Below are 11,310 nucleotides of genomic sequence, written 5' to 3'. Positions count from 1 at the left end.
TGACAGAGTATCGGATCGACAAGTAGCCTGCAGCGTGACTTTCGGCAACCTGCATAGCCTACTAAGCTTCTGGAGCGAACTCTTCTGGCTAGATTGATTCTAACAGGGACTTATAACAGAAAACCTAAGCGACATAAGGCGGAAAGGGCTCAGGAAATATAAGAAGCATTAGTACAGTTTTGGATTTTATCTTAATTTATTGACAATATTATTGTGTAGGACCTGCCTCGCTAGACGTTACTATTCTGTCAAAGTATATGATCAACGGTTTAATGTGATTATAAAAAACTGTCACTATAGTATCGATGTTTCATATTTGTAATTGTGTTTGTTGGTTAAAGAGCTCAGTAAAAATACCTTTTTTGGTAGTTGAATGGTGTAAAAAATGGGCAAAAAAAACATCTAGTTTAGTATAAGATGTATACCACATCTAAGCTCATTATTCCCCAGAAAATGACAGACAATTTTGTTCGTGAATTTGGATGTGGTACCGGTCCTTAGGTAATTTTGGTCTGAGGTGCGAGTGGACCTTGCATCATTCCTATTAATCCTAGCACTACCTACAATACCTACTACCTACCTATTGATTGAAAATGCTATTACAATACAAACATGCAACAATGAAAAGTTTATTTGAATAATTCATTATTCATACATATGATATTTTAATACTCATTCAATGCAATTGTTTATATTCAGCATGAAATTAAGCCTACTGAGCATTATTGTATGCTTATTTTTTTATTTATACTAACTGAAAAATAAAAAATAAAAAAATTGTTCATGATTTTAAATAATCTGGATTTCAGATAAGATTTGTGTTTTTTTTTTTAAATAGGTACCATTTATTAATTACAAAGAGTATTTAAAAGTCCAAGTATTTAAGAATGAATGGTAAATGCTATAGAATGAGCTAAAGATAGGTACATAGAGATTTCAAGATAGCTACTTTCGCAAACTAGTTTTTATAATATTTTCTGTCTGTCTTTCTGTTTGTTGGACTAATCTTTGGAACGGCTAAACCGATTTTAATGGGACTTGCTACTAGCTACTATATATCCCGAAAAAATCCGTGGATTTGTAAAAAACTGAATTTCATTTAGACGAAGTCGCGGGCGTGCAGTACTGTTAGATTAAAAAGGATTTATTAAAAAAACAGGTTTAAATTATTGTGAAAATATAAATATTACAGCTCTTTGAGGAGTCTTTAAAATTTCATACCACAGATTGTTTTAAAAAGCCTAGGGTTATAAAAATATTTGTCGAAAGTACGTGTATTATGTTTCATTCAGTTTCATTCGCATAGGCTAATTCGCAGCGGCAGCGGCGGGTAAAACTTCCTGAAAAAAATCCGAATGAAAACGTGCAAAACATTACATTCCATGAAAGAACATGAGCTTAAAATAGCAATGTTTTTTATACTACTTACGGTTAGTTAGTTTATAATTCGTATTTCTTTTGTTTAACGCGAATACCGAAACGCCGCGAGTTAAAACTTCAAACAAAATATAAACTGCCTTCATTCAAACATGGAACTTAGGAACGATCAATAGACACGCAAGCGAAATAAATAATGAAATGAATAAATATACGTGAAATTGTCATGAAGTGTGCAGTGGTACAACAAACAAGCACTTACTTCGTATTTGATGCCAGCAAGGCGCAGCCATGTTTCAACTTTCAAGCAGTAGGGAGAAGTGGACGGCAACAAAGGCGTCCGTGAGAATTGGTACAAATATACCAGATCTTGCTCAAAATTAATTTTGTGCACATTCGGCTTCGGTGCAGCCGGCTCGGCCTTTTTCTCTTCCACCTTTTCTTCGGTCTTTTCTCCCGCGGCCGGCGTTTCCTCTTTTGTCTGCCCGTTGTCCGCCGCCGTGTCGTCTTTTTGCTCCTTCTCAGCCTCCGGTACAGTATTTATTACCTCGGTAGCCATTGTGCACGAATATACCACGCAAGTCTTTCAAAGTTTTAATAGTTCACGCACAAATAAAACGCGTCTAATACAAATTTTAATTCACCGCCGCTACTCAGAGCGCATTAGCAACTTTTACTGACTACCGCGAGGGCCCGCCACAGATAGTGAACTGAGAGCGGACGCAGAGTGAATATAACTGGTCCGTTGCTCAGCAACGCCTGCAACGCTATTCAATGTCGCGAATCAAGCCACACCGTTCTACAAAATGGCGGCTCTTTCCGAGAATGGTTTTGGTTTGCATCAAACGCTTATTTGACTGTTTAGTACTTGGAACTATAAAACGAAACTTACATTGTAACATTAAGTAATTTATATAGTATGCGCTTCAATTTTAGGAACTCATTATGTTGCTTATGATAGGAGAGTATCTAAACTGACCGGAACAAACATTGATAGCGGGAACATTCAAGAATTTCATATTGACATGGTTCCTGATACTGTGGCTAGACCTGCTATTTTTTGTTACAAGCCGGAATCCCAATATTAACAGAAATAAGCTACGTACTATCATTTTATAGAAAAAAATGCGATAGCCAGATAGATAGATTTTTTAAAAACTGAGAGTTTGTCAGCTTATGCCCCTTATAAGTACAGAAAGCAGGCTTTAAAAGGTAGCTATTAGGTTTAAAGAACATATTTGTATTCAAGAGGTTGGGATTTTCACAAAATCTTGAATTAATTAGTACTTACATTAGTTTTTAGTTTTTTCATGAGTCAGGACATAAAATGCCTATACAAAATTATTGTTGTAGTAATTTACCAAGATATTAAGTACATATAAATCATTTATTTTAATAAAACAATGGTGAACTTCTTAGTATTAGGGTATTTTCCATAAATAATGATTTTGTTCTTCATTGGTATTAAGCTAAGCTTTATCTATGATCTGTCCACTACTGAATATCAATCTGAATTAAAGAAGCTTTTAAAACTGTCGAGCAAGTACAAATTACTAAACTTAGTCAATTATTTTTTTATATATTTGATTTTTTCATTTTGTCACCCAAGAACGTATCCCCTACGATGATTGATTGATTGATGGTGATTTAATTTAATACATATTAGGATAGAAATAGATTCTTATTGTAATATCATATTGCTAGATGACCCAGCAAACGTTATCGCTGGTAAATAATACAGGTCAATGGTAGACGAATCAAAATTTAGGGTTGTAATAACTTTAATTGCCACAACATGATTAAATTAAAAAAAAATGCTTATCCTGGCCGTAAAGGGATTGACCTTATCCTGGCCGATTCTCAGAGCTACCTTATTTGCTCACAAAATTTCATAAAAATCGATCAGCCATTTCGAAGGAGTTTGGTAACAAACACCAAGAATTTTATATATTATAGCGGACCCGGTCAAGCTTCGCTTTGACTTATGTGCACTTTTTCTATCCCTACTCTACACTACTCTACCCCTACAACCCCTACTTTACCCCTCCCTATCCCTTGACCCTTAAACGTTTGTATGGGAAATAAAAAAGGGTTGATTTTATAGTTTTCCTGGCAATTATTTATTTTATTTTATTTATTTATACTTTATTGCACAAAACAAAAACAATAACAAAGAAAACAAAAGAAAACATAGAAAACAAGTATGTGCAAAGGCGGTCTTATTGCTTATAGCAATATCTACCAGACAACCTTTGGATAAAGGAATTAATGTAATTAAATGCGGGATAGTGCAACAAAAAAATATATATATATAATAATTAAAATAGTATATTTATATATAATACATGTATAAATATAAAATATACATAATATATAATAAAATAAATAAATAAATATATAATAAAATAAATATATAAATATACCTGAGTAATAATTATAAAGAAACTACGAATTACAACTATACAGGTAATATTTGAATAAACGACTTTTAAAAGTTCCCAGTGTCTTTGAATTACGTATTTCATAAGGAAGACCATTCCAGAGAATAATTGATGTACGTGTAAATGACTTATTATAGAACTTAGTGTGGCTAGGAGGAACATGCAACCGACTGTTTGTACAAGCTCTCAAATTTTGGCGCTCAGTATTTGAGCCATGAAAAGAAAATTTCTGTTTTAAATAAGAAGGAGTGCAAGGATGATAAAGGATGGAGTATAAAAGAGACAGAATATGCAGTTTACGACGTTGTCTGATAGGAAGCCATTTCAGACGAGCACGATATTCAGATATGTGATCAAACTTGCGTAAACAGAAGATGAATCTAATACACATATTCTGAAGACGCTCAAGTTTGTTGAGCTGTTCTTCAGACAAGTCAGGATAGGAAGAGTCGGCATAGTCTAAGAGTGGAAGAATAAGAGAATGCGCTAAGGAAATTTTTGTTTTAATAGGAAGAAAATTCTTCCAACGTCTAAGGCATCCGATAGTGGCAAAAATTTTATTCTAATTAATCTAATTTATCTCACCTTCAAACCATCCCTTTAACTCCACGAACATTTCAAGACGAAAATAAGATAAATCCGTTATACGTTCTCGAGTTTTAGCGAGACTAAGGAACAGCAATTAATTTTTATATATATAGATATATACATTGTATAAGTGTATTGCTGTTAGTTGAAAATGTGAACTTTCTTTTATCTTTGTTCGATTGACGATACTCACCCACACAAGTAAAAAGAGAGGGAAACTTCGGTGAGTGGTTGTGACGATTTTTCCTTACAGCTCTTGCGGACAACCTTGACACCTGGTTCGAATGATGTTTGTACTGTGTTTGTTTGGTTGTGCTTGGTAGCCAGGTCAGGTTAATGCGCATGAGTTATACGTGACGATTATTGCCAATGTCAACAACGTCCACTGATTAGGAGATCTTGCATTCATTCATTTGTGCATGTTTAGGGCCAGTTAAGTAACTTTTTTTTTTAAATTGGAATATTTGTCATATCTTTTTAATATGGCCAATATTCCCATTTCCCTCCAACTAGTCGGGAAAGACTGTATTAGGAATGGGTACGACAATAGACCAACGGGGCTGGGATCGAACCTCCACCCATCGGTGATGAATTCGACCACTCTTACCGTTGAGCTATTTAAACATAGGTAGCAGAATTAAAGATTTAAGTGATGTATAATTGTATTTATTAAGTATCTTATAACAATACTGGACTTATAATAAAAACAAAATAATATACAACTCATGTATTCTTTATATAAAATGTAATTCATTAATTATAATTTTGCACAAAACAATACTGAATTCTACACAACCTGTTACAAAATATGAATTATACTCAAACTGCTGTGAAAAAACAGAGAAGGCGTTTTAAATGCAGTCATTACTGAAAATGTCATCTTCATACATTAATATAGCGAATATGTTTAATAAATATAACAGTATAATATATCACCGTTACAAAATGTATTATGTAAATTACAAAGGTTTCTTAGTCCAATTACTAACAAAGTTTAAATTTATTTGTTCAATGTTATATTATTTCAACTTTGTTCTAAAATCCAAACATTTGTTATTATTTTTAAATTATTGTAAAATATTACTGATAAATTAAAATTAAAGCTATATTGGTTCCAAACGCTTCAGTCTGGAGAAGAAATCACAACATATGGATTGTAAGTCAAGCTACACATTCAAATTCTCTTTCTACAAACGCTAACGAAAACTAATAATATAAGTGTATGGGAATGGCATAAACGATTGATAGGTTGAATACGTGACCTATCAATAATTTATTTGCAATGAATGTCATCCCCATACACTTTTTAACACGCTTATATTAGCTTCACTTGTAACTACGTATGTAAGAAAATCTTGGAATCTTAATTTGACCCACTTCCCGGTCTTTGATTAGGATGAAATTTTGCACACGCTCTGAGTTCTGATGAAAATACATGACTAGCTAAGAAATTCAAATGATTCATTACAAATCCATTATGGCGGCCTCCCCAAGATGGCGGGCTGGCTGTTTGAAATCCACGCCCATGATATGGATATCAAATAAAAGTGTTTGCTGTCAGGAATGCGACAAAATAATAGTCACGTGGCTTAAATCCAATTTGGCGGACGTCCAAGATGGCGGACAGGCTATTTGAAATGCACCCTCATGATATCGGTATCAAGCGTGTTTATTTAGTTTTATAAACTATTCATGAAATTACTTTTCGAAGCGTTAGCGTTTGTGGAGAGTTGATTAGTAACTTGGTTAGAACAACAAGAAGTAAGGTAAAGTAAGTAAGGCACTAATCAAATAAGTAACACGTTGTCTAAATAAAATTATTTTCCAAAATCCGTTTTATATACACAAACAATTGATTTGATTCATACTAAACGTGATGTACGTCATGACTTAACAATAAATGAAAACAACCATTAGTGATGTATATACATTTGTATATTACAAACTCATGTAATATAACAATTTTGTGATAAAAATTATTGCAATTTTTTGAAAGTTAATTGTGATTATTGGAGTAATGTGCAAATACATTTTAGCCTAAGTACTTAATTTTACATCTTAAACTTACTTATGAAGTACACTTTACTTCATAGTGGAGGACACATATAAAATGTAGGTAACTTAAAACTAAATTAAGAAAACAAATTGAAAATCATGAAAATTCTCTGACATTAATAAACTTCTCGCTCCACCATCAGGGCTTGATCAATTATCATTTATATGTAAAGCACTAACATACGCCTTCGAGTTCGTCTGCATGGAAACCACTAACCATTTTTACTTCGAAGAAAATAATTTTATACAAAATTCCTCATCAAGAAGATATCCTGTAAAGTTGCAAATACCAAAACTACTTTCTTAGTACGTGTATACATCTCAGAAACTCCGTCCTGAGTCTATCTGAATAAAAAAAAAACGTTGCTTATTCAGTATTTCAGTAGTTTGAAGGTGGACTTTTATAATAATGAATGAATATATGTTACACAGGTGGTGTACTTACAACAGCCCGTCAATATCTACAGGTTGCTCGGGAGTATTTGCCATAACTTAAATGTGTTGACGAGTCCACTTATTGGAGCCGAACTACGTAACTAATATTTTTTTAAATAATAAATAATAACGTTTTATGTTTTCATACAAACTAATTCAAATAATTCCGACTATCCATCTAACACACACCTTTATCTATCCTTGCATTTTAAAATACGTAAAACTTGCTGCTTCATTATAACGATGCGTATAAGGGACACATTTTAAGATCTATTTACAAAAGAAATATTATTTACTCCGAAAATATTGATTTTAAAACACATGTTCCTTGAACATTTTAAATTAATTTTCGGTAAAGAAAATAACCCAGAGTTATGGAAAATACTCCCGAGCATCCTGTATGTATGTATAAGAATATGCCTTGGCAAGACAAAATATCAATATGTACAAACAAAAAGATCTAAACCCCCCTCTTAATAAACTGTAGTAAAAAGATGATGATGATAAGTGAGATGCATCAGTCATCGGGTTTTCATTCATCGCTACACGCCCCAGAACGAAGTTGCCAAGCTATACAACTATACCAAACTAGCTTAGAAAAAAAGAAAAATTCGATCCGATCTAGATAGAATACAGTACGATAACTTTTATTACGCTAAAGTCTTTAGTATTATCCATAACTAAAAACAATTTAAATAAAATAAAAAATTGTAAAAAAAGTAACGTAAAATAAAACTTAAAAATAAAATTGATTGTGTTGTATCAAACTGATAAGATATTTCATAGAGTTTCTATTAATCATAAAGCGATTAACACTTAGAAAGTGCAGTGTTGATACTTATAGAATAAATTAATGAGAGAAAATTAATTTACAACAGTGTAAATGTAAGTAAACACACACAGGTCGATTGTCGCTCTATTTATGTGACACCAACTATATATATTGTTATTATTTATGTATACATCTTGTAACACTATTTATAATTATCGAAAAATATTATATCCGCTACTTCGGCATACATTGATACCAACAACCGATTACATCCATAGGTTTACTTTTACCAAAATAATTTCCTGTCAATAGACACCATCTATCTTGCACTAGGCAAATATTATTTGTATCATTTATTGCTTTTAGGTAAACTCCGCTGTATTAATCTTAACAAGATGTTAGAGGGCTATGAAGTTTGAATTCATATGAAGTTTGAATTCATATACTTTAGCTATAACAAATTACAACAACACAACTTGATTGTGCTAAAGACTATACAGCGTGTCCCGTAATTAATGGATAAAACGCAAATGGTAGATACATCACCTAATTATCTATAAGTACTAGTTTTATACCAATTTACACACCTCGATGTGTGTAAAAGTTTTTAAAATGATAGTACACTTCAGTTCTTTACATTCTTTTTACAGAACTATTGTTTAAATCGGGTCATCTTAATAAAAGAAAAATAATGATTGCACTCAAAGCTTCATGTACCAAACAAATAAAACACTATTTATAAAAATAGTATTAACTTACATAAGTAATTTAATCTACAGCACTTAAAAAATTAATTCAAGATAGAAAAATTTTAAAAATCCGAAATAAAATATAACATGGTCACCCTAGGGATTTTTGGAAAACTATTCAAATTAGTTTCAGATAATTAGGTGGTGTATCGATCATTTGCGTTTTATCCATTATGGGACACCCTATACAGATCTAGAAGATATTTAACCGAAAGAAATTGGAACTGAAACCCACGTCTCAGCTAATGTACGTAACCCTATCTGCTGAGCTCAAAACTTTAGCCCTCGCACAGTTGTATACTTCTCATCAAAAAAATCGAAACATTCCGCCTGAACAGTACTAGCAGAATGTTTCGATTTTTTTTTGATGAGACTAAAATTTTGTACTAACAATTTTTCAAGAAGACATTATCTTTATTTGTATATTTATCCTAATTTACATCCATTGTTTCGAATTATATATAATATAATACAACGTCATAATATACAGTTAATTTTAAACTGTATGCAACAGAACTATTGAGCAATTATTTTTTCAAACAATAATATTCTAATTGTAGGTCTATTAATGTTCTAGCAAGAATTCGGAAAATATGACTATTCTAGATTTTGAAACGAAAAGCTTATGAATTTAATTTGATTAACTGTATTTCATTCGTATATTCTTTACACTTAATAATCCTAACTATTCGTATTAACATTAAGTAAGCCTTTAATCTATTCGTAATTTAAAATATTAATTCTTAAAATTAAAATTAGTTATTTTTATAACTCAACAATATGAGTTTCGAATTCATCTCTATCTTTCTCTATCTATAGTATTATGTGGGACAAAGAGAGTCGTGTTGAGTTATAGAAAAGAGCTACAGTAGTTTGGAAGCACACTCGCATATTTTCACACCTTGAAGTAAGCTATTCAGTAACAGTGTTTTTAAAACTCACTAGTTCGAGTTTCGAATTCACCTGTATCTATTCTCTATACGATATAAAAGAAAGAGAAAGGTAAATCTACAAAATTCAACCAATGGCGAAGCTACCGGAAATACCGCTATCTCTTTAATTGCGTTGGTACGAAAGAGATGGGTCTGGGGCAACTCGGTTGCCATTGGACTATATTTTGTCTATATTTCTCTTCACTGGCAGCAAGTCAGCACTACTAATCATTTATCACGTCAGGATTTGCCCGAATTTGGGCAGTGATCTATTGAGGAAATGACTGAAGAAACAGAAAAATGATCAACATAACATATACATGTTTCATTGTATGTTTACGAGGCACAATGGTTTAATACCAATAAATTAAATCACTTTAATACGCTTACCGAGTACAGTTAACTATTATAACTATTAATTTATGATTGTCGCAATTTATAATCATTAACACGTTAAAAAAAGTGTGTCATGTCTGACGCACGAATGGAGTTTACTCTTTCAGATCGACTGTCTAAATAGGTGTATGTTGCCTCGCAGCGTACACTATGTACGTCTCAATACTCAAAGCCTGAAAAGTGAAAAGGGCGCAACCGAGGAGTAGCAGGCCGCGGCGTACGCGCCCGCCAACAGCGTGCACATGCGTGCAACTGTTGGCGGCAGCGCACGGTGAAAGGTACGCAGAATAGGTTGCGCACAAAAACGTAACGCTGTCATTCGTACATCGAATTTTACTGCCCATATTTATTTCATACCGGGGGCTATATATGAAAAATTGATTCTTAATGAGTAAACTCCAAAAAATCCTAATTAAATTAAAAAGTAGGACGAATGACAGTATGCGAACGTAATATGTACATTTAGTTGTATTTTTTCGTCGATCAAATAAATGTCAGTACTTAATTACACTTATAACAAAATTTTATTAACTATTATCATTAACTAATGCTTCCAGTCATAGAGTAATATTTTAAACAGTAAAGGAGATGGTCCAAAATTGTGTGGAGCCCAGGATCAGTCATTGTACAATTGTGGAAATAAAGAAAAAAAAAGAAATTTACTTTAATTCTTTTGAAATAATAATATTTATTCTCTTCCAAGAAATACAACACTAATGAGGGTAACAATGGCGGATGGATGACGTTTTCAATGCAGTAGTCGTTTTGACGTTTACTGTCAATTGTCGTGTCACAGTTGCTTTGAGGGCGCCATTTTGATATAACTCAAAACTTGGCTTTTAATTTAATTTATTTCTTATTATTTAATTAGAATTAGTCACTTATTTGGTTTTTTATAAAAAAAAAACTTGTATTTTTAATTTTAATGATAATATGGTGTACAAGAGTGAACCTGAATTGGACCATCTCCTTTTATTTAGAAAGATTTCTATGCCGGTATAAAACGATTTTATTATAAAGCACAGTACCTCATGGTACATTTAAGGGTCTTTTATTGCTTAACGTTTGCACTATTCATTGTCTGCTTGAGGACTACAGCACAACTGTCATTCGGAGCTCGAGCTGGAACTCGACGGAGTGTAGCTGTAGTAGTCGCTTTGCTAGGCGGTGTTTATTTGGTCCACGTTCAAATGCGTTATGAAACGTAAACGCATCTGCAGGGCCGGCCGAAGTTTCCTTATCACACCTTCTACTTCGCTCTTCATCGTGTCACCCACGAACATGTATTTTATGTGATACCTGGGTATGTGTTAAGGATTGTATTGCATGCAAGTGATTTTCAACTTCATTCTATCCAATGACAAGTATACAATGGAAAAATATATTATAAAATATGTAACAAATACTATATTTTATCAAATTCAAATTTCATTTATTTCAATTAGGCCAATAGTCCAGACCGCTGACCCAATGCGGATTGGCAGACTTCACACACGCAGAGAATTGAGAAAATTTTCTGCATATGCAGGTTTCCTCATAATGTTTTTCCTTTGCCGTTTGAGACA

The 11,310-nt window shown here is 32.6% G+C and overlaps 2 protein-coding genes across 2 annotated transcripts in view; both read right to left on the bottom strand.

The window, feature by feature from the left end:
* LOC112046338 (failed axon connections) overlaps positions 1-2,148 on the bottom strand; it is a 60,284-nt gene extending 58,136 nt beyond the window's left edge. The window contains exon 1 of the mRNA XM_024082957.2: positions 1,640-2,148. Within this exon, the coding sequence (XP_023938725.1) occupies positions 1,640-1,936 (297 nt within the window). The 5' untranslated portion in view covers positions 1,937-2,148. The remainder of the gene's footprint in view (positions 1-1,639) is intronic.
* Positions 2,149-5,056: 2,908 nt separating this feature from the next.
* LOC112046357 (mediator of RNA polymerase II transcription subunit 23) overlaps positions 5,057-11,310 on the bottom strand; it is a 42,641-nt gene continuing 36,387 nt past the window's right edge. The window contains exon 18 of the mRNA XM_024082984.2: positions 5,057-11,044. Within this exon, the coding sequence (XP_023938752.1) occupies positions 10,906-11,044 (139 nt within the window). The 3' untranslated portion in view covers positions 5,057-10,905. The remainder of the gene's footprint in view (positions 11,045-11,310) is intronic.

The sequence above is a fragment of the Bicyclus anynana genome, chromosome Z (genome assembly GCF_947172395.1).
Source record: "Bicyclus anynana chromosome Z, ilBicAnyn1.1, whole genome shotgun sequence".
In the NCBI taxonomy this organism is placed as follows: Eukaryota; Metazoa; Arthropoda; class Insecta; order Lepidoptera; family Nymphalidae; genus Bicyclus; species Bicyclus anynana.
This window is presented reverse-complemented; position numbering and strand designations above follow the sequence as displayed.